The sequence below is a fragment of the Staurois parvus genome, unplaced genomic scaffold (genome assembly GCF_062004578.1).
Source record: "Staurois parvus isolate SC_StPar_1 unplaced genomic scaffold, SC_StPar_1.0 ptg000172l, whole genome shotgun sequence".
NCBI classification, from domain to species: Eukaryota; Metazoa; Chordata; class Amphibia; order Anura; family Ranidae; genus Staurois; species Staurois parvus.
This window is the reverse complement of record NW_028317968.1, coordinates 6,642,484-6,666,032: the sequence shown is the minus strand read 5'-3', so window position 1 is coordinate 6,666,032 and position 23,549 is coordinate 6,642,484. Positions and strand designations below refer to the sequence as shown.

Genomic DNA, 23,549 nt, shown 5'->3' with positions numbered 1-23,549 from the left:
TCGGCTGTATCCGAGGCACAGAGCTGATGACAGATCTCACTGCAGCGCGGCCCTGCGGGCATGCACAAGGTGCGATCCGGAAATGGCATCATATGGCGCCCACCTGGAGTGATGAGAGCCCTGCCTGGCCATCATTTTCCTATTGGCCGGGTCGGGAAGTGGTTAAATAACTCCCAAGTTGTCACATCAGGTACTCAATTTGATCCTAACCACACTTCTTTGCACCCCACAATCCAATGTTGCTAAAATGCTGATGGTTCTTAGAAGCATGTGAGGAGGGCGAGAACAATGATGCTTAAAGCCTGCCATAGGTGGGCCGAAATTTGGCAGATTCAGTAGGAACAGACCGAATTTTGATCCATCTATGGGCAGGCTAGTTGTACAGAAGTCGGCCTATCAATTATTAAATTCTGATGACTGGGAAACCTCCCTCTGTCAGAATACAATTGCACAGCGAGAGGGATTCCCCCATCAACACAGTCCATGAGCGATTTTCTTTCCTTCAACCACGAAAGGAAATCACTTAATATAAAGCCAGCCTAAAACCGGCCAAAGATGGACTGAATCTCGTCCAGTTCACCAGGGACCAGCCAAGATTCAATCTGTCTATGGGCAGGCTGGTTGTACTGAAGTCAATCCACTGATCAACTTCAGTGCAACCAGCCTGTCGTATTTATTATTTTGACCATTCCTGGCATCTATAGCCAGTAGCAGTGATCCTTGTGTTCTGCTGGCAGGGAAAGCTCCCCACCGGCAGAACACAATAACACTGTGGGAAGGATTCTCCCATCAACGCTGACTGTGTTGATTAGGCAATCAAGCAGTTTTCTAGCAATTTTCACACTGATACCCCATTTAGCAAAATCCAAGCAATGTAGTGGCATCTTATACTACTATGTATTACATGATATTGATGGCTTTCTTAAGGGTTTGCAAAGACTGCTTCAGTTTATAATTTCCTTTCAGGTACTGTGGAAGTTTAATTCAGGCAACAACTGATGGAGCCAAAATAAATAAAAGGATTTAAATATTAAAAATGCAATCAATACAAATAATGTATCCTCTTGACATATTCAAATTTGAAAAGCTCTGCATTTCACAACTTGCTAACTGTTAAAGTAAAATAAAAATGCAGCATTATGTCTCTGGTGCTAGCAATAGTTAAACAATTACAATTCTGAAAGTCAGTAACCCCCTCACTTGCCGCCACCCACCCTTCTCTTTTCACCAGCCCAAACACTATCATAGTCCTTTGAACCACACATAATGGTATCTCTCATTTATAAGTAACACTCTCTAGTCAAAGATCTTGCTCCAAAGGGATCTTAATGTAAAACCACTCAGACGATGCAGAGACACACGCTTTTGGAGGCAGACGGTGAAGGTGTTTGTGAATCAATGTAACACCATTACAGACGGTGTTAGCTTAACAGCTGTCATAAACACTTCATAATCACTCAGGCATTCCGGCAGGGCTCAGATTAGTGCATTATTTCATTAACTGCTGCACAAATAACAGAAAACGTGGTGTACATTTATATTTCAGAACTTTCATACAACACATGAGCCTCCCCCCCCAAAAAAAATGACTGGAAAACCCCTGAGTGCCTCCGTTGTGATACTACTGATCTCAGAAAAAATTTAAATATACACATATTTTAACATTTGGATTATGTATATACCCCGAGGATATGCTTAATAGTGGAGTGAAATATATACAGGCGAAGCTCGAAAAATTTAGAATATTGTGCAAAGGTTCATTTATTTCAGTAATGCAACTTAAAAGGTGAAACTAATATATGAGATAGACTCATTACATGCAAAGCAAGATAGTTCAAGCCGTGATTTGTCATAATTGTGATGATTATGGCTTACAGCTCAAGAAAACCCCAAATCCACATTCTCAGAAAATTAGAATATTACATGCAATCATTAAAACAAGGATTGTACATAGAACAATATTGGACCTCTGAAAAGTATGCATATGTACTCAGTACTTGGCTTGGGCCCCTTTTGCAGCAATTACTGCCTCAATGTAGCGTGGCATGGAAGCTATCAGCCTGTGGCACTGCTGAGGTGTTATGGAAGACCAGGATGCTTCAATAGCGGGCTTCAGCTCTTCTGCATTGTTCGGTCTCATGTCTCTCATCTTTCTCTTGGCAATGCCCCATAGATTCTCTATGGGGTTCAAGTCAGTTTGCTGGCCAATCAAGCACAGTAATCCCACGGTTATTGAATCAGGTTTTGGTGCTTTTGGCAGTGTGGGCAGGTGCCAAGTCCTGCTGGAAAATGAAGTCAGCATCCCCATAAAGCTCTTCTTTGGAAGTAAGCATGAAGTGCTCCAAAATCTCCTGGTAGACGGCTGCGTTGACCCTGGACTTAATGAAGCACAGTGGACCAACACCAGCAGATGACATGGCTCCCCAAATCAACACAGACTGTGGAAACTTCACACTGGACTTCAAGCATCTTGCAGTGTGTGCCTCTCCATTCTTCCTCCATACTCTGGATCCTTGGTTTCCAAATGAGATGCAAAAGTTGCTCTCATCAGAAAAGAGGACTTTGGACCACTGAGCAACAGACCAGGTCTGTTTTTCTTTAGCCCAGGTAAGAAGCTTCTGACGTTGTTTGTTGTTCAGGAGCGGCTTGACAAGAGGAATATGACATTTGAAGCCCATGTCCAGGATCCGTCGGTGTGTGGTGGCTCTTGATGCACTGACTCAAGCCTCAGTCCACTCCTTGTGAAAGTCCCCAACACTTTTGAATAGCCTTTTCCTGACAATCCTCTGCAGGCTGAGGTCATCCCTGCTGCTTGTGCACCTTTTTCTTCCACACTTTTCCCTTCCACATAACTTTCTATTAATGTGCTTTGATACAGCACTTTGGGAACATCCAGCTTCTTTTGCAATTACCTTTTGAGGCTTTCCCTCCTTATGGAGGGTGTCAATTATGGTTTTCTGCACAACTGTCAGGTCAGCAGTCTTTCCCATGATTGTGATTCCTACTGAACCACACTGAGAGACCATTTAAAGGCTCAGGAACCCTTTGAAGGTGTTATGGCTTAATTAGCTGATTAGAGTGGGACACTTTGAGCCTAGAATATTGCACCTTTTCACAATATTCTAATTTTCAGAGATTGTGGATTTGGGGTTTTCATGAGCTGTAAGCCATAATCATTACAAGTATGACAAATCACGGCTTGAACTATCTTGCTTTGCATGTAGTGAGTCTATCTCATATATTAGTTTCACCTTTTAAGTTGCATTACTGAAATAAATGAACTTTTGCACAATATTCTAATTTTTTGAGTTGCACATGTATATAACATAATCTATATATAACATAATCTATAGAGTAATGATGAAAGTAATCTCTTTATATTTAACACCACCATTACATTAATATTGTGTGAGCTGCTTTGAAAAGTTATGTCACAATAGTATGGCAAGGTTAAAATTTACATTTAACAACTTGAGTTTAAAGCAGACAGAACTAAACTTATAATTGAAAAAATTATAATAAATATTTTATATATATATATATATATATATATATACACACACACATACATACAGTTGTGTTCAAAATATTAGCAGTCAGACATCATTAACCTGATCAATCACTGTTTTTGGTAGAAATGATATTTCTACATGGCAAATAATTTACTAGCAGGTGTAGTAGAGTAATAGAAATCCAACAGACCCAACAGTCATGACATGCATGCTGCTGATTCTGTGTAATTGAATCGCTAATTGAAAGGGGCATGTTCAAAATAATAGCAGTGTGGAGTTCTATTAGTGAGGTCATTCATTCTTTGAAAAACAGGTGGCAATTATTGCCCTTATTTAAGGAAGGAAGGCAGCAAATGTTGTACATGCTGGTTACAGTGCATTTCTCTCTGAACTTCTGAGGAAAATGGATCATTCCAGACATTGTTCAGAAGAACAGCGTACCTTGATTAAAAAATTGATTTGAGAGGGGAAAACATATAAAGAAGTGCAGAAAATGATAGGCTGCTCAGCTAAAATGATCGCAAATGCTTTAAAATGGCAACCAAAACCTGAAAGACGTGGAAGAAAGCAAAAAAACTACCATTCGAATGGATAGAATAGCCAAAATGGCAAGGACTCAGCCAACAATCAGCTCCAGGAAGATCAAAGAAGGTGTAAAGTTCCCTGTGAGTACTGTTACAATTAGAAGACGCCTATGTGAAGCCAAGCTATCTGCAAGAAGCCCCCGCAAAGTCCCACTGTTGAAAAAAAGACATGTGCTGAAGAGGTTACAATTTGCCAAAGAGCACATTGACTGGCCTAATGAGAAATGGCGCAACATTTTGTGGACTGATGAAAGTAAGATTGTTCTTTTTGGGTCTAGTGTCAAAATCCTTCTAATAGCTTTTATTTCCATACACACAAATGCATTGGAAACACTACAAATTCTATTCCAAATCAAAACATGAAGAAAAATATATCACATTTGTGTTGTTCCTCTAAAAACATTGAAGAAAAGTGATTATGAGACTGTTCAAAAAAAAAAGCAGTGTTTGTATTCTTCTTTACAAACTCAAACATTCACTATATAAACTGAAAAATGTTTGAAGATTTTGCTTTCCTTTGAATCACTTAATTATTATTTAGTTGTATAAGCACTGTTTCTGAGAGCTGCTGTACATCTGTGTTGCATGGAGTCAACCAACTTCTGGCACCTGTGAACAGGTATTCCAGCCCAGGATGATTGGACTACATTCCACAGTTCTTCTCTATTTCTTGGTTTTGCCTCAGAAACTGCTTTTTTGATGTCACCCCACAAGTTTTCTATTGGATTAAGATCCGGGGATTGGGCTGGCCACTCCATAAAGTCAATCTTGTTGGTCTGGAACCAAGATGTTGCACGTTTACTGGTATGTTTGGGGTAATTGTCTTGTTGGAGCACCCATTTCAAATGCATTTCCTCTTCAGCATAAGGCAGCATGACCTCTTCAAGTATTCTGATGTATTCAAACTGATCCATGATCCCTAGAATGCAATAAATAGGCCCAACACCGTAGTATGAGAAACATCCCTATATCATGCTTGCGCAACCATGCTTCATTGTCTTCACAGTGTACTGTGACTTGAATTCAGTGTTTGGGGGTCGTCTGACAAACTGTCTCCGGCCACTAGACCCAAAAAGAACAATCTTACTTTCATCAGTCCACAAAATGTTGCGCCATTTCTCTTTAGGCCAGTCAGTGTGCTCTTTGGCATATTGTAACCTCTTCAGCACGTCTTTTTTTCAACAGTGGGACTTTGCGGGGGATTCTTGCAGATAGCTTGGCTTCACATAGGAATCTTCTAATTGTAACAGTACTCACAGGTAACTTTACACCTTCTTTGATCTTCCTGGAGCTGATTGTTGGCTGAGTCCTTGCCATTTTGGCTATTCTTCTATGCATTCGAATGGTAGTTTTTTGCTTTCTTCCACGTCTTTCAGGTTTTGGTTGCCTTTTTTAAGCATTTGCGATCATTTTAGCTGAGCAGCCTATCATTTTCTGCACTTCTTTATATGTTTTCCCCTCTCCAATCAACTTTTTAATCATAGTACGCTGTTCTTCTGAACAATGTCTGGAACGACCCATTTTCCTCAGAATTTTAGAGAGAAATGAACTGTAACCAGCATGTACAACATTTGCTGCCTTCCTTCCTTAAATAAGGGCAGTAATTGCCACCTGTTTTTCAAAGAATGAATGACCTCACTAATAGAACTCCACACTGCTATTATTTTGAACATGCCCCTTTCAATTAGTGATTCAATTACACAGAATCAGCAGCATGCATGTCATGACTGTTGGGTCTGTTGGATTTCTATTACTCTACTACACCTGCTAGTAAATTATTTGCCATGTAGAAATATCATTTCTACCAAAAACAGTGATTGATCAGGTTAGTGATGTCTGACTACTATTATTTTCAACACAACTGTATACATTTTTTTACTTTATTTTCTTTTGGTTTGAATACATAAGCACAGTGAGTATTGATTCTATATGAATATATTAATGTGTCTGTATATATTAACAATTATTTTAGGATTTGTTTTTCTTGCACTTTTTTGGTACATAATTATAGAGTTTTTTCTCTGTGTTTGGTGATTTATAGCGGCATGGGCTGCTCCCTAAGCATACTGTTTTGATTATTTAAAGGGGCAGCACGTGGATATCATTTTTTATTATTGCTTTTGCAAGTTCTTTTTATTTTTTACTACAAACATCTTACTGGGGGATCCTATGAACAGTAAATGTATTTTCACAGCTAGAGTTGTTTTGTTTTTTTCAACTATATTGGGTTTCTGTTACATGGGTTGCAATTATAAATACAGTGCTCAGCAGAGTACTTTTTTTTTTAACTCAGCATTGTTTGAGATTTACACTCACAAGCACTTTTTCTTTCTAGGAACAGAGTTCTGCCAAGCACTCAGGAAAGAATCTGTATTAAGGTGTAGCCTAAAACCTGGTTCAGGAGGCTAAATGGGGTGCTTGGCACATGGTCCTGACTCCTGATAAATGCTTACCGAAAGCTGGGTCTGACACAGTGCTCTAAACAGGCATAGCTTTGCACTGCACTAGGAAGAGTGATGTATGCAATATTTAGGCTTTAGATTGTACACCCCTTGAGGGTTAGGGACTGATGTGAATGTAAAATATATATGTAAAGCGCTGCGTAAATTGACAGAGCTATACAAGTACCTATAACAAATAAATAAATAAATAAATAATGTGGCTAAATACTGATTTTATAGCTTCTCCTAGAGAGTGCCAGTGACTGTCTGCAGAAGGCCAACACAGTATACATGGGCACTCAGCAGATCTCCTACTTTGCATTAAAATAATTGTGGCCTTTGTTTACTGCAGGAACTACCTTGTGCAGGATCTGTACTTACTTAGGAAGGTGATTACCATGCAGGTTGCAATGTAGCTCTTTACATGCACTTATATGCACCTGGCCAGGTTTTTGACACTATCCAAAGTTCAAAAAACATTCAAGATCTGAGAACAGACAAATCAGTTTTAGGGAGTGCTCACACTGTTTAAATAAACTGTGCCCGAGTACACTTGCCCCCCCCCCTACACACACACTGATTTGCACTCACACTGGTTTGTAAGAAGTGTACCCAGGAACACTTACAAATGTTCCTGAGCACACTTACCTGCTAATCAGACTAGTGATCTCAGTTTCACTACACAGTTCTCTATGAAGAGAACTGTACTCTGGTACAGTTTGCACTCACTCACTGGATTGAATGTGAACTGCACCCGGGACTACCTGTTCCAAGTAGTCCCAATTACCTTTAGATTAACCAGTCCCGGGTATGGTTTAGAGCACCAACACTACACAGAACAAACCAGGCCAAGAAGCTGAACTGCACAAGGGACCAGTTCAGAAGGCTAGTGTGAGTGCATCCTTAGTGCTTCATAAGGACCAGTGTTAGCTGCCCTTTTCCCAAAGCTCTGCTATGGCTACAGGTTACCTCCAAACTATCCAAAATACCTCCTACCCCACAGCTCTCCATCCACCTCCATGTACAGCAGTCATTTTAACAGCTGCTTTTATTACACAGGAGGGTGTCTAAACTGACCTTCACAGAACAGCCTCTATGTTACCAAGTAGAATCAGGGAAGGTACACATGGCCGACTTTCAGTCCATGTGCACAGCTGTCTATCCCACAGACGGCGGTCTGATGACCGACTTCTGACAAACAGTCCCGTTGAAAAACCAGCATTCGATCAGCTCTTGCAGCCAGTGTATTCTGGCAGGGTGGAGGGACTACAATGTCTCAGCAGGGGAGATTCCCACATGTTGATGTGGGGATCTGTCATGCCCAGCTTTACAGAGCAATAATATTACTGCTTCTGTCTCTATTCTCTTATGGTAGATCAAACGTCTTACCACTGTTTTCCATAAAATGTCAAGCAACCATGCAAGTTGAAACAAAAATTCCAGTTTATTCCTTTTTAATGCCCTACTAACCCTTACATAACCATAGCCAGCATTAATTAACTCCTCTCCTTTTCTCCTATTGCTGCTGAATTTTTTATTTTTATTTTTTTACTTCTGTGTATGTATTAACCACTTGTCCTCCAGAGGATGTACCCTCCTTCCTGAACAGGCCAATTTTTGCTCTTCGGCACTGCGCTATTTCAACTGGTAATTGTGTGGTCGTGCAATGCTGTACCCAAACGAAATTTATGTCCTTTTTTTCATACAAATAGAGCTTTCTTTTGGTGGTATTTGATCACCTCACCTCTGTGGTTTTTATTTTTTAAGCTATAAACAAAAAAAAAAACAAAAAGTTTGAAAAAAAAATATTTTTCACTTTTGGTTATCAAAAATATCCAATAAACTCAAAGTTAGTCATAAATTTAAGCCAAAATGTATTCTGCTACATGTCTTTGGTAAAAAAAAATCTCAATACACATATATTAATTTGTGTGAAAGTTATAGTCTACAAACTATGGTATATATATTGGAATTTACACAGCTTTTACTTTCTGACTGCCTATCACATTTCTTAAGGTGCCAAAATGCCCGGGCAGCACCCCCCCCCCCCCAACTGACCTCTTTTTGGAAAGTAGACACCCCAAGGATTTTGCAGGGAGGCATGTTGAGTCCATGGAACATTTTATTTTTTGCCACAAATTTTTGGAATATGAAATGTTTTTATTTGTTATTTTTTTACACAAAGTTGTCACTTTAATGATATATTGCTCATGCATGCCATGGGTATATGTGGAATAACATCCCAAAACACATTCTCCTACTTCTTCCGTGTATGGGGATACCACATGTGAGAGACTTTTTGGCAGCCTAGCTACATACAAGACCCCAAAATCCAAGGACCACCTCCAGGCTTTCAAAGAGCATATTTCCTCATATCACTTCCCCACTACCTATCACTGTTTCGGAGGCTCTAAAATGCCAGGATAGTACAACCCCTCCAAATGACGTCTTTTTGGAAAGTAGACACCCCAAGGAATTTGAGAAGAGGCATGGTGAGTATTTTACAGATATCATTTTTGTCACAGGGTTTTGAAAAAGATAAAAAAAGAAAAAAAATACATTTTTTGTTTTCTTTCTTTGTTTTCCAAAAACATGTGGCAATACCTTGGAGTATCTACTTTCCAAAAAGGGATCATTTGGAGGGGTTGCTACTAATATCCTGGCATTTCAGGGCCAACATTGGAAGCTTTTTTGCTAGAAAATTACTTTGAACCCACAAACATTATATATTTTTTTTAAAGCAGAGGCCCTAGAGAATAAAATGGTGGGTGTTGCAATTTTTTACTTCGTGCAGTATTTGCGCAGTGATTTTTCAAACGCAAATCTTTTGGGAAAAATACACTTTTTAGAATTTGAATGCACAAAAACACAATATATTGCCCAATTGTTTGATAAAAATATAAAAGATGATGTTACGCTGAGTAAATAGATACCAAACATGACATGCTTGAAAACTGCGCATGCGCATGCAATGGCAACAAAGTACATACATTTTTATTATCGATCAGAGATGCTTTAAAAGCTTTTACAGGTCACCAATTTATATGTACACAGGAGATCTAGTGCTAGAATTACTGCCCTCGATCTGACGTGCATGGCGATACTTCACATGCATGGTGCAACCGCTGTTTACATATCGGCACGGGATCAATGCTTGCGCGTGCAGGGGGCCAAGGGTGCTTTTCTTTTTTTATTTATTTTTAGTTATTTTGATTTTTTAAATTATTTTTACACTGTCCTTTTCATTTTCTTTATCACTTTTAATACTATCATAGGGAATTAAAATATCACCTATAACTTCAATGGGCATTGTCAAAGATTCTTTTTTGAGAAATCTGGGGTCTATCAGACTCTAGATATCTCCTCTGCCCTTACATCATCTAATCTCACCAAGATCAGTGTGATCAGATGCTTTCCCAATTTACAAATGGCGCTGTTTATATCCTGTGAAACTGAAGTGATGAAATGCTCCTAGCTTCCGATTTCTTAGACTATAGAGCTGATTGGAGCCATTCTGGTTTTTGACCAGCACTATGGTCAGCCAGCAGAACTGCCAGCTGCATTTTTGGATTCCCCTGTGGGACAGGAGAGCCCAAGAAAACTGTGGAAGGCAGCAACAATTCAGCAGCTAATTGGCCACTAGGATTGCTTTTACATAAAAATCTGCCGGCCAGCTGAAAAAACAATACCAAGATGATGCCTATAGCTGTAGGCATCATCCCAGTGTAACCACTCAAAGTCCAGCGACGTACCAGTACAGGTGTACCTCGGTTTACAAACGCCTCGGTTAACGTAATTTGCGATTTATGAATGAAAATCCATTGAAAATAATGCCTCGATTTTATGAATTTTCTTACAAATTTTTTCACAAAGAACGAAGTGTATGTCAGTGCCGATTTTTAAATGCAATTGTCAGCTTTTTTTTTTTCACTATAGCTCACAGAATTAGCGGTCACTTTCCTCAGAGGTAAAGGAAACTTTGTTTCTTTCAAGAAACTAAAAGGAAACATTGTTTCTTTTAACTTGACTCTAACTGGTTTTCTTCTAAGATTGCCCTGTATTGTAAAAAGTTCAGATTTGGTCTCATCTGACCAGAGCACCTTCTATCACATGTTTGCTGTGTCCCCTACATGGCTTCTTGCAAATTGCAAACGGCACTTCTTATGGCTTTCTTTCAACAATGGCTTTCTTCTTGCCACTCTTCCATAAAGGTCAGATTAATGGAGTGCACGACTAATAGTTGTCCAGTGGACAGATTCTCCCACATGAGCTGTGGATCTCTGCAGCTCCTCAAAAGTTACCATGGGTCTCTTGGCTTCTTCTCTGAATAATGCTCTCCTTGCCCGGACTGTCAGTTTAGGTGGACGGCCATGTCTTAGTAGGTTTGCAGTTGTGCCATACTCTTTCCATTTTTGGATGATGGATTGAACAGTGCTCCATGAGATGTTCAAAACTTGGGATATTTTTTTTTTTATAACCTAATCCTGCTATAAACTTCACAACTTTATCCCTGACCTGCCTGGTGTGTTCCTTGGCCTTCATTATGCTGTTTGTTCAGTAATGTTCTCTGAGGGCTTCACAGAACAGCTGTATTTATACTGAGATTAAATTACACACAGGTAGACTGGACTAATTAGGTGACTTCTGAAGGCAATTGGTTCCACTAGATTTTAGTTAGGGGTATCAAAGTAAAGGGGACTGAATATAAATGCACATCACACTTTTCAGATATTTCTTCGTAAAACAATTTTGAAAAACATTTATTATTTTCCTTCCACTTTACAATTAAGTGCCACTTTGTGTTGGTCTATCACATAAAATCCCAATAAAATACATTTACGTTTTTGGTTGTAACATGACAAAATGCAGAAAATTTCAATGGGTGCAAATACTTTTTCAAGGCATTGTATGTCACAGTAGCTTATTGAAGGTTCCTTGACCCCTCACCATATCCTGACTGTATATCATGAATAGCTGCTCCTGTCCCTGCCCTGCTTCAAAGAAGCTAAAATTTAATATTTTGCACCAATGAAGGTTAGGCCTTATGCACACTGGGGTTCTTGTAAATGCTTTTCTCGGGCAGGAGAAAAGCACCTTTAAAAATGCACCTAAGACACGTTTTTGCAAACACAATTACGCACGTCAAGCGCTGGGAGTAATTAATTTCATTTTCCAGAATATTAATTTATTTTGGCCATTGAAATGAAAAAACTTTCAAGTGAAAAATGTGCTTACTAGCACTTAGGAGCATTTACACGTGTTTACCCACATTTAGGCACCTCAGGCATTTTTTCTGCCAAAACGCTCCTCTCTTGAATGCACAGTAATGGTTGTTCTTTCTGCCTCTAAACTTCTGTTAAGGCCTATGTGTGCATGGACACATAGGCTAATGTGGAGGAGCATTTAGAGTCACAAAAAAGAAAAAAAAAAGCCTGTAAAACAGACATTTTGTGGCTCAAGTGTTGCATGAGGCCTTTCGATGTTATATGGCAGCAGCAACACAGCTCTACTTTATTATTTCTCTGTGCTGTAAACCAGCTGATCGGTGTGAATATTTGGCCACTGGAACATAAATTAGTAAATTTGCAAATTTAAAATGGTTAGCACTTCCGCCTGGCAGCAGTAAGGTCATTGGTTCAAATCCCAACCATGGCATCTCCTGCCTGGAGTTTGCATGTTCTCCCTTTACTTGCGTGGGTTTTCTCCAGGTACTCCAGTTTTCTCCCACACTCCAAAGACATGCTGGTAGGTTAACTGGCTCCTGTCTAAATTGGCCCTAGTATGTGTATGTATGAATGTGAGTTAGGAACTTTAGATTGTAAGCTCCTTGAGGGTTAGGGATTGATGTGAATGTACTATATATTATATATTAATTTGCATTGCTCTGGACATCTTTTAAATGAGAAATAAACTCCTGATAAAAGTGGATCCATATAAATACTTTCAACTGTAAGAAGGCAGCATTAAAATCCCTGCACACACATTACCTTTGTTGTACAGTTCTACGCTGTTGGGACCAAAGTATATACTTCTTTCCACTTAAATATGGCTGCAGTATTCATTCCCCAATTGTGGAAATGGCCCACTGCCCAGCTTATCGGCACTTGGGTTGCAGATGTTAATAACTTCATGATGCATGAAGAGATTTCCTACACTAAGTGAGATACATTTCCTCTCCTTAACTCTAAATGGGCCCCTTGGCTCATGTTCAAGCAGTCTCTGGATTATAAACCGTCACTAGTTAACTGGTAAAAGCTTTCAGAGTCAAGTTGGTGAGCATCTCTCTTACCTTTACCACTTTGCATCTCCTTATTGTCTGGTTTTCCTATCTCTAACCCCTTCTTGCTTGATTTGCAATACTCTTCAGCTTATGTTTCCTATCCTTTAACACTAACTTTTTTTTCAAAATAAATCATTTCACTAATCCAGCTAAAATACTGTGAATAAAGAAAAGAATGAAACAAAACTGTATACAGTTACTAGCATAATATAAATATGATTATCCTTGGGTACATAAGGCCCAGTGAAAGCAAAAACTAAACACACAATGATATATTATTATTAATATTATTATTATAATACAGGATTTATATAGCGCCAACAGTTTGCTCAGCGCTTTACAATATAGCGGGAGACAATACAGCAACAATACAGTTCAATACAAGAGGGATAGGAGGGCCCTGCTCCTTGGAGCTTACAATCTAGGATGATATTATTATTATTATACAGGATTTATATAGCGCCAACAGTTTGCTCAGCACTTTACAATATAATGAGAGACAATACAGCGACAATACAGTTTAATACAAGAGGGATAGGAGTGCCCTGCTCCTCGGAGCTTACAATCTAGGAGATGTTTGTAAATGCTGATAAATGCTGGCCATAGCTCAGTTACATGACTGTCCTTTAGTTACATGGGTCTACTGTTATGACCTTTCAGATGCATGCACACCGCGCTAATTTATCTTGGTGCTTAAATACACTTTCTTTCGTTCTTTATTATAGGTACTTTATATAGTGCCGCCAATTTAGTGCTTTTAAAGTGCTTTACATATATATTGTATATTCACATCAGTCCCTGCCCTCAAGGAGCATACAATCTAACGTTCTGAAATCTCATTCCTACAAATACTCTTCATTCATACACATACTAGGGTCAATTTAGACAGGAGCCAATTAACCTACCACCATGTCTTTGGAATGTGGAAGGAAACTGGAGTACCCAGAGAAGACCCATGCAGCAACAGGGAGAACATGGCAGGCAGTGCCATGGTTGGAATTCGAACTGATGACCCTAGTGCTGCCAGGCAGAAGTGCTAACCACTTATATCATAAAAAACAATGGTGCACTAGTATGTGCAATCTGACATAATCAAAATACAAGCAACAAGGTTCAAATCAAGTGAAATATAAAATAAAGTGACTTTAGTTCTCAGTCTGTGAGTCCACACTGTTTTCAGTCCTTTAACAATTTACCTGTTTCACCCATTTGCTGACAAAGTATTATAGCAGAATAAGTTTATGCCATAATGTGCTAGTATGCTCAGCATATAAGCACATTATTATTATTATACAGGATTTATATAGCGCCACAGTTTGCTCAGCGCTTTATGACAGACTTACCTGTCAAACAATCCTCTGCAGCACTGCGCTGTCAGCACTTGGGCACTTCCATCTTCTCCCAGAATTCTTTCCAGGTTCATGCCATTCAGTCGCTTTAGTGGCCGAGCTGCAATGATATCACTTCCATGCATGCGCACAGGAGTCACGTCATCACAGCACAGACTGGTGCCATAAATATATTCTGAGCTGCACATGCGCAGCTCAGTGTACTTTAGAGCTGAGAGGCAGGGAGAAGCATTTATGACAGAAGAAACCAACAGGGTCTGTTCACTCATAAAAACCCTGCCTGTCAGCAGTTTCTAAAAAAATGAGTTAAATTCCACTTTAAACAATTGTTTTTCACAATAACCAATGTATTTCTTTTTCACAGATGACTTATACTGACAAATTCATTTCAATCCCCATCCCTGAAGACGCTTACACCTAATGATGTCCTTCCTTCACTAAAACAAGTCTAGGACCTGCTTTGGGTGGTACATGGGTCATATTCCATTGAGCTTTTAGGTTGTAGGAAAAAACATACAAATTCCATACAAGATCCTGCGTGGGAGATAAAGCTATTTTAAACTGGTGAAGATATTTAAAGGAAATATGAAAGAGCCAAGTTGCAAATAGTTCAGACTGGATGTTGAAAATCTTGGTAAGGTTTGGCTGGTCACAGGAATTTTTTTTCTAATATTTTAATCGCTTTTATGGTTGATCTGGGAACATGATGGTTACTATGAGTGTTTCTTCATTTAATAGCTTCTGGGAGTGATTCTTTTGTGTAAAAAAAGTTTTTTAAATTAATATATTTAATTGATGCCCCTCCCTTAAGCTTTTTCATTCTAATTATTTTTGCCACATTGATCTCAATGGGTTGGATCAATCCACCAAGTGCTCTGGAGGGGATTACAGAGATGTTAGGACCATTTTTTGTAAAATGAGATACTTACAGCAGGACTTACATGATCTTGTTTTTTTTTCACCTTTTCTTCTCTGTGCTTGCTCCCTGGTCACACTGTTGGGCTTCAGGTATGTGGGTGCCCGTGTGCCTGCCAGGACCCTATAGAGTCCTGCCACTTCCCGCATACTCTCACTATGAGCTACAAGCTTACATGCAGGAGTTACCAGCACCACACAAACAGGCACCAAAAGAGACAAATAATTCTCTCTTCCTCCTGTACAGCAGTGATTGACAGCAGCTCCTGAGCTTTCATTCGATGTCTCTTGCACTACCTGTGTTTGGCGCTGAGGGATGGCTGCTGCACATAAGCTTGTAGTTCAAAACAGGAGTGCGTATGATGTGTAGACTCCCGTGAGACTTCTTAGGTTTGGGTATGCACAGGGTGCACCTACATACCTAGAGTTGGGGACTATGGCCAGGGAAAAGTATAAGGAGAAAGCACAGAGAAAAAAACAGTAAAAAAAAAACAAACAAAAAAAAAAACAGCATGTAAGTTCTGCTATAAGCATATAATTAAACAAAATGGCTTGAATATCATTTTAAGGCAACTCCAAGCCTGACCCATGAGCTGTCTGGCACGCAGATGCTGTGCAACTATATGGCTATAATAGCTCAGAGTTGTTTTTTTTTTCTTTTTTTGTAATGCGTTTGGCCTAGAGGCACATTAATTTTCAAATCATACCTGAGGCCAAGCTAATTCACAAAAAGGGGTGGGCACCTGTCATGCTATCCAGCAACTGTGCTGCAAAGAGCTAATCAGTAGGTGGACTTAGGGCTCGTTCACACTTGACTGTTTTACCAACTCTTGCCAAAAGCCCCTATAGCGATTGGCAAGCGTTGGTCCGGCGTTTGCAGAGCGATTTTTAACGCTCGCCAAACGCCGCATGCACGGTTCAGCGGCGGTTGCTAGGCGTTTGCCGAGCATTAAAAACCCCCTACAAACACCTATAATGAAGTTTGAATGGTGTTGCCGCTCCGCAAACGCCCCGCAACCGCGTGGCAAAGGCACCGCAAACGCCGGCCGGGCATTTGCATAGCAGCACCATAGACTAGAATAGGAGGCTTCAACGCCTCCTGACTCGACCAGAGGCGTCCGTTTTACCGTGCTGCGATGCAACGCTAACGCTACCGTTAGAACAGCACCATGTGCTGCAATGTGCAGAATTGTCCGAAGCGTTTGGGAAGCGGTAAAAACGCTTCACAAACGCCTTTCTGCCGCCTGCACACAATGCTAGTGTGAACGTAGCCTTAAGGTGGAAAACCCCTTTACTCACACAATTATAATAAATATACTAAAACGGAACAGTAAACCGTGCTATATACATCAGAAGCTCCTAAAGAGAAAAGTAGGACAGGAAAATGTATATGACAACTTAAAAGATGTTTTACATATTTTAAATGTACTGGTGACACCTAATGTTCATTTTCAGTAATACAACCATTCAGTTGAACACAGCTGTAATAAAGAGGATTTAAATATACTTTTAATACTGCGTATTAACAAAAGCCCACATAATTGAATCTCTTTTAATGCACTAATAAGAAGGTAGGATATATGTTCAAAAATAGATAGAAAAAGATACCTTTTACCTGGAGTTAAAGGACTGCAGAAAAAACTAAGATACCACATGCACTTACATTCACATGCCCACTTGTGTGCAGTCCAAGCAAAATCTCTGTAAACAAATTGGTGGCGGTGGGGGTATTGAGAAACATTAGCACACACCAAAAATGCGCTGTTTTTTATATGCCTGCTTAATTCAACCTTAAGCCCTTCCTGCTAAAAATTCATAAAAGTGACAATTAGTAATTTTTCACATGGTGGTGGTGTCCCAGATCGGAGCATGCTTACTCCATGTGTGCCAGAATCTTCATGCAAAACTTATTTCACTATAGAATTTACACCACTCTGGTAACAGTATACATTTAGAACTGGTTTTAAAATAGAACATTGGCATAAGTGCTTTAACATTTCTATGCACACAATCTAACCTTTATAAAAACTGACGCATAGCACTTTTAACATGATTTGGCATTGCTGGTGCAACAGGACATAACCACATTGTTATTGAGATGCACAGAAAATGCGCCAACGTTTACACCACAAAACTGACTATAGTTCCTTTGTTTAAATCCCTCTATTATATGGTCAAAGGTTTGTGGATACCTGACCATCACATCTGCAGATTGTAATAGTATCTCAATAAATGGTTTCTTAGGGCCTGTGTAGATGGGCTTTTGTTCACTGCAGATGGGTTTTGCACTCAACACAATTCTATGAGAATGCAGATTATTTCTGAATGAACTCAGAAGCATCTTTAAACTGATGTCATCCACACAAACCCAATCCCCCTTAGCTGCATTGAGATAAACAGGGCACCCAGCAGAAATTATGGGGCCCCTTACACAGCTTTAGGCCTGGGCCCCCCCATGCCTGACCAGAAACATTCCCCAGGGTCCGCCCACTGGCTGTCCCACTGAATCTGCTTACTGGCCATCCCACCGAATCTGCCCACTGGCCATCCCACCAAGTCTATCAGTACACCCACTTTAGTTTTAAACACTCTCACAACTTAATATATCCTCTATCCTATGTCCTCTTCTTCCCCCAGTCTTATCTCCTCCATTCCATGTCCTACTCTTCTACTTCCACCTCTCCAATACTAGGTCCTCTTCCAGTCTCATCTCCCCCATCCCATTACCTCCTCCATCCTATGTCATGTCAATCCTCAAGTCCCATCTCCTCCATCCCATTTCCTTCTCCCCTCCAGTCCCATCTCCTCCATCCCATGTCTTCTTTCTCCTCCAGTCCCATCACCTTCATACCATATCCTCCTCCATTCCATGTCCTCCTCCTCCAGTCCCATCCTCCCCAATCCCAAGTCCTGCTCCAGTCCCATCATCTCCATCCCATTCGTCATCTTCTTCCTCGTCCAGTCCTCCCCCCCCATCCCATGTCCTCCTCCTCCTGTCCCACCATTTCCATCCCATTCGTCATTCTCCTCCTTGTCCAGTCCCTTCCCCCCTATCCCATTTCTTCCTCTTCCAGTCTCATCTCCCCCATCCCACCTTCTCCTCCCCAGCCTCCCCATCACATGTTCTCCTCCTCCTTTCCATGTCATCCTCCTCTAGTCTCATCTCCATGCTATGTTGGTCTGTTCTTGCAGTGTCCTCCCTCTGTAGCCCTTCTATTCCCTCTGCACCCTCAGTACAGCCCTTATCCAGTCCAGTGTAATCCCTCCAGTATGCACAGGAGAGGAGTGTGGAGGGTATGACAGTGAGCAATATGTACAAGAAAGCAGTGCAGAGGATATGACAGGGGCAGTATGTAAAGGAGAGGGGTGTGAAGGATGTGACAGTGGGTAGTATGTACATGAGAGGGGTGTGAAGGATATGAAATGGCAGAATGGGGAGGGATTTTTTTTAGTGGAAGTATCTTTGGGATCTTCAGAGAACAATGTTGGGCAGATAAGGATCCAGTGATGTCAGTAAGCTGTATGTATGAAGTGGCCTGGGGGGGTGAGACAAGCTGGAGGGAGTTGAGGACTGATACATGGTCAGATAGTAGAGTTTATAATCAAAAAAACTATTGTACTCATCTGCTAATATATACAACAATATACAGTGGATATAAAAAGTCTACACACCCGTTAAAATGTCAGGTTTCTTTGATGTAAAAAATTTAAACAAAGAGAAATAATTTCTGAACTTTTTCCACCTTTAATGTGACCTATAAAGTGTGCAACTCAATCGAAAAACAAACTGAAATCTTTTAGGGGGGGAAGTAAACATAAAAAATTAAAATAATGTGGTTGCATAAATTGTGCACACCCTCTTATAAGGGGGGATGTAGCTGTGTTCAGAATTATGCAATCACATTCAAAATCATGTTAAATAGGAGTCAGTGCATACCTTCCTTCATTTAAAGTGCCTCTAATTAACTCCAAATAAAGTTCAGCTGTTCTAGTAGGTCTTTCCTGACATTTTCTAGGTCGAATCCTACAACAAAAGCCATGGTCCGCAGAGAGCTTCCAAAGCATCAGAGGGATCTCATTGTTAAAAGGTATCGGTCAGGAATTTTGCAATAAAGAGCCTGCCTGTCTACAATATTTTTTTCAACTTTGGTTTTGCTTTAAGAGGCTATAAAAAAAAAAAAAAAATTGGAAATGCATTTCAAAGTAGAAACAAAGTACATATTTCTGACTGTTTATAAAAAATGAAGAGAATTTTGTTTAAACTTCACTGTCTGTTGCTTTTTGTTGTTCCTATTAAGTTGCATGTTCAGGGGATGCCAATTGTTAATATGCTATTTACGACTATACTGCTACTTTGACTTCTAGCTCCAATGAAAGTATCACTGTCTGGAAAATGTAACCAAAAGTAAATGTAAAACTACGTGACTTAAAGTCCTCATACACACTGGACGTTTTTACAGCTGCTGTTTTTGGCTTTTGGCGTTTTTTCTACAGCCTGTAAACTCCCCAGCTTGTTATCCTATGTGTCCATGCACACATAGGCTGTAATCAGCATTTTGTGGCAGGGGCGTTCTAACGCTAAAAAATGCAGTAAAACATGGAAACTGGCGTTTTGGGACTTTTTTTGAGGAAAAAAAACTGGGATATTTGTGCAGTTTATTTACTTAATATTTTATATAATATATCTAAAATAATAAAATAATATTTTTTGGGGGAAAAAATGCAAACGCGAAAAGATGCAGAAAAACGCAGCAAAAGGTGGCTAAGCGCTAATGCAAAACCGCCAAAAAAAAGCTGAAAAACTCATGTTTTTAACATGACTTTACACAGCTAATGCTATCAGCGTTATTAAAACGCCCAGTGTGCATGGAGCCAAAAAACAAAATTGAAGAGAATGACCAAAGAACTTCCATGTGCGAGCCTTGATACACTTTTTTTTTTTTTAAATCTTAATTCTTGCTTTCATTCATGTTTTTAAAATAATACCCCAAATTCTACTGCCACTAATATGTCACACTGGTTTCTACATTTCCAAAAATAAAAGCTTCACGGGGGGGGGGGGTAAGGGGTATGTTTTCCAGGAATTACCCCCCATCATCTCCAGGACTCTCCTTACTATCCTTACTATTTTTGTCTGCTTGGTATTGTGTTAATATTTATATATATGTGTCCTTGGTGGCTCTGGGTGAAACCTAAAACAAAAGTCGTTTGGTGTTATGCAGCTAAAGATGTATCCTTATGTGAAAAACAAAGTCACAGCAAGTCCTCTCAAGCAGCCACCTGCCCCATGTTGTGACTAAGTAAATGATTATTCCCAATTGCTGAAATCAAACAGGTCTATATCCACTTTTAACACACAGGACATCCTGTTCATTTGTTGGATTCGTCCATGCTTTTTGTAAGTTTAAAACCTACAATGTTACTCTTAGTGATTAGTGTGACAAAACGATATACTCACTGGTACGCTCCAAATCTGTAGCCCATCTGTATACCCAATCATGAGAAGCAAAGGAGGGTCATTGCCAGTGCTATGCATTTCATGAAGTTCCATGTTCCTATATGCGTCTACAATGGATTAAGAGTGGGGAGAATAATATTAATCATGTCACAAAAATATTTTTACATAAAATAAAAGATGCAAACATGTATGGCCTGCTGAGAGAAGGAACGGTTTTAAATTAATATTTTCTTTGAAGTATCCTTCATAAATGAATTGCAGTAGAGATTTGAAGTAGAGAGGAATATGTCCTTAAAAACACAGAATCATGATTAATTTGCCGTATTCTAATAATCAGAATACTGATATTTACTAGCATCAAATCCGCCCCCTACAAGCAGCAGCACAAGCCTGCTATTCTCCAAACATATATAAGTATATATATTATATAACATATTAAGTAAATAAACTGCACAAATATCCCACACTCATGTAGTGAAAAACTGCAAACACACTCAGAGGATATCCTCTCTCAACTAACATATAAAAATAATTTAGTGTTACGCTAAGTGTGTGAGTAAAGTGATGAATGTGTGAAAATAATAATAAACAAACTAATAAGTACACAATAAATGCTCAAACCAATTCAATAAATTCAATCACAAACAATCCTTTGAAGGACAATAAAAGTGCTCAAAGTCCACATATGTGAAATCCTTCTCACAGTCCATATAACTGCACATCAGATACCTGGAATTTAGTGATCAATAAAGGCAATCTTCATTCCATCAAAAACCACCAATGTGAATGGCCACCACCGTATAGACAGATCAGAGGCTTACCTGATTGACAGACCCCTTAAAATTATAGGGGGTCGTAGTGTGCTCTATATGGACACAGCTACGTCCTGACTCCTGTACTCTATCCGGGACCCCGTGTTCAACTTAGATGTCAATAAGCCATTCCAATGTTGATATCGAGATAAGCTCATGTAAAATAAAAAGTGCCTCCCATAGTGCAGTAAAACCAGAGTACTTATTAAGCAAAAGGAATCGCACTTACAAAACACTGGAGGAGAGAGGGCATCAATCGTTTCATAAACCAAGTCCAAGATGGTGGACAACACAATGGCGTCAGAAGGGAGGCTTTGCCTGACATGTTTCATCAAAAGCAGACGTCTTCCAGGGCTAGGTGACCGCCATGCATCATCGTGTCTATATAGAGTAGAACCAAGCCTCAATTTGGAAAAAAACAGCCTCTGCATTGATACAGGAGTCGGAAGGCAAACCACATCCGGAACACAAGAAGCTATACAAATAAACTAGTGCCATTCAAGCCTCTCTATCAAATCTGAATTGAAAATCCAAGTGTTTATACTTGAAAAATATATCAAATCAGTATGCAAAATATCCATAATGGTAAACAATTAAATTAATTAAAACGAGGGGTCCGGCTCTATAGTTAACTTATATATCTAATCTCACAAAAAAGAGGACTAGATGTATTCCAAATTGAAGACAATGGAATGAATAGACATTGTGAATCGCCAAAGCGCCACCTAGTGGTTAATACATAATTTGCAGAACCCCATAAACAAAAATAAATGTAACAAATAAATATAAAAGTGACATTATTAAATCTAAAAAAAGTTCCTTATAATGATGATAAATAAATCACACATTTATGGGATTCAGATAAAATATCAAAATAAAAATTAATAAATAAATTAATACATAAAATTAGACATACATAAGCAGCCCATAGTATCATGAGTTCTAATAGTCCGTGCAAAAGAAACAACAATGGTGGAGAATAATAACATGTACACACAGTAAAGAATCCAATAGGGTGAGTGGATAAGGATATATATTAAAGCATTGTTAATAAAGGCATTAATAGCCCAATCTATATTTGTTCTTGATAAAAGTTCCTATATTAAGGAAATGGATAAAATCTTGAGTGACAAGGATACATTTACATTGGTGAAAAGGAACAGAGTGGGAAAATATAAGACAGAGTTGGAAAGGATTGTGAATAGGGGTTATGGACAGGGCATTTTAGATAAAAAAGAGAACATTTTTTTTATTCCATTGGCACCACATACTCCAGTTATTTATTATTTACCAAAGACACATAAAGATACTGCTAATCCCCCATGATGCCCTATAGTGAGTGGGACTGATTGCATCACTTCAAGGATTGGGAAATATATTGACAACTCTTTACAACCCTTGGTGAAGAACATTCTTTCGTATCTTAAAGATACGAAGCATGTTATAAAGATACTAAGTGAACAGATCTTCAACAGGGAAGGCTGGATGTCACCGCAGATGTGGCAGTACTTTATACCATTATACCGCATGATTTGGGATTAGAAGCTGTAGACTATTATTTAACCTATGAGTCTGATCTTCCCCTAATTCAAAAATAATTTATAATGGATCTCCTGAAATATGCAGCGTCCCACAACTATTTCTGGTTTGGGGAAAAATACTATCTTCAAAAGAGAGGGGTTGCCATGGGAGCCAAGTTTGCGCCTAGCTTGGCCAATTTATTTATGGCCAGGTGGGAGGAGGATATCGTGGGTGTTACTCGCCCCCAGCAATTGGTGTTGTGGGACAGATACATCTACGACATCCTCCTCCTATGGGATGGGACCTTGGAGTCCCTACAGAATTTTATGGCCTCTCTAAATCGTAATGAGAGAGGCATCTAATTAGAATATGAGGCTAGCCAAACCAAAATTAATTTTTTGGATTTGAAAATTTTTGAAGAGAAGAAAGGTTTTATTACCTCAACTTTTTTCAAATCCACTGATCGAAATGCATATATTCCGACAGTTTCCACTATAAACCATGGTTAAAATCGATTCCGCAAAGTCAATGTTTCCGTATTAGGAGGAACTGTACTAGTATTGATGATTATTCTTCACAGGCAATAATGTTGAAAGATAGATTTTTGGAGAAAGGTTATGAATCGGATAGCCTCAATGTAGATAAAGAATCAGTCATACCAATAAGTTTGCTTTCCC

General features: G+C 39.3%; 1 protein-coding gene across 8 annotated transcripts in view; it reads right to left on the bottom strand.

Annotated features, from left to right (window-relative positions):
• The window catches only part of BCAS3 (BCAS3 microtubule associated cell migration factor), a 1,369,778-nt gene that overhangs the window by 1,311,037 nt on the left and 35,192 nt on the right, over positions 1–23,549 (bottom strand). For all 8 annotated transcript variants that reach the window (XM_089676635.1, XM_089676630.1, XM_089676633.1 and 5 more), the window contains exon 5: positions 20,540–20,646. In XM_089676635.1, coding sequence (XP_089532761.1) covers positions 20,540–20,646 — 107 coding nt within the window. The remainder of the gene's footprint in view (positions 1–20,539; positions 20,647–23,549) is intronic.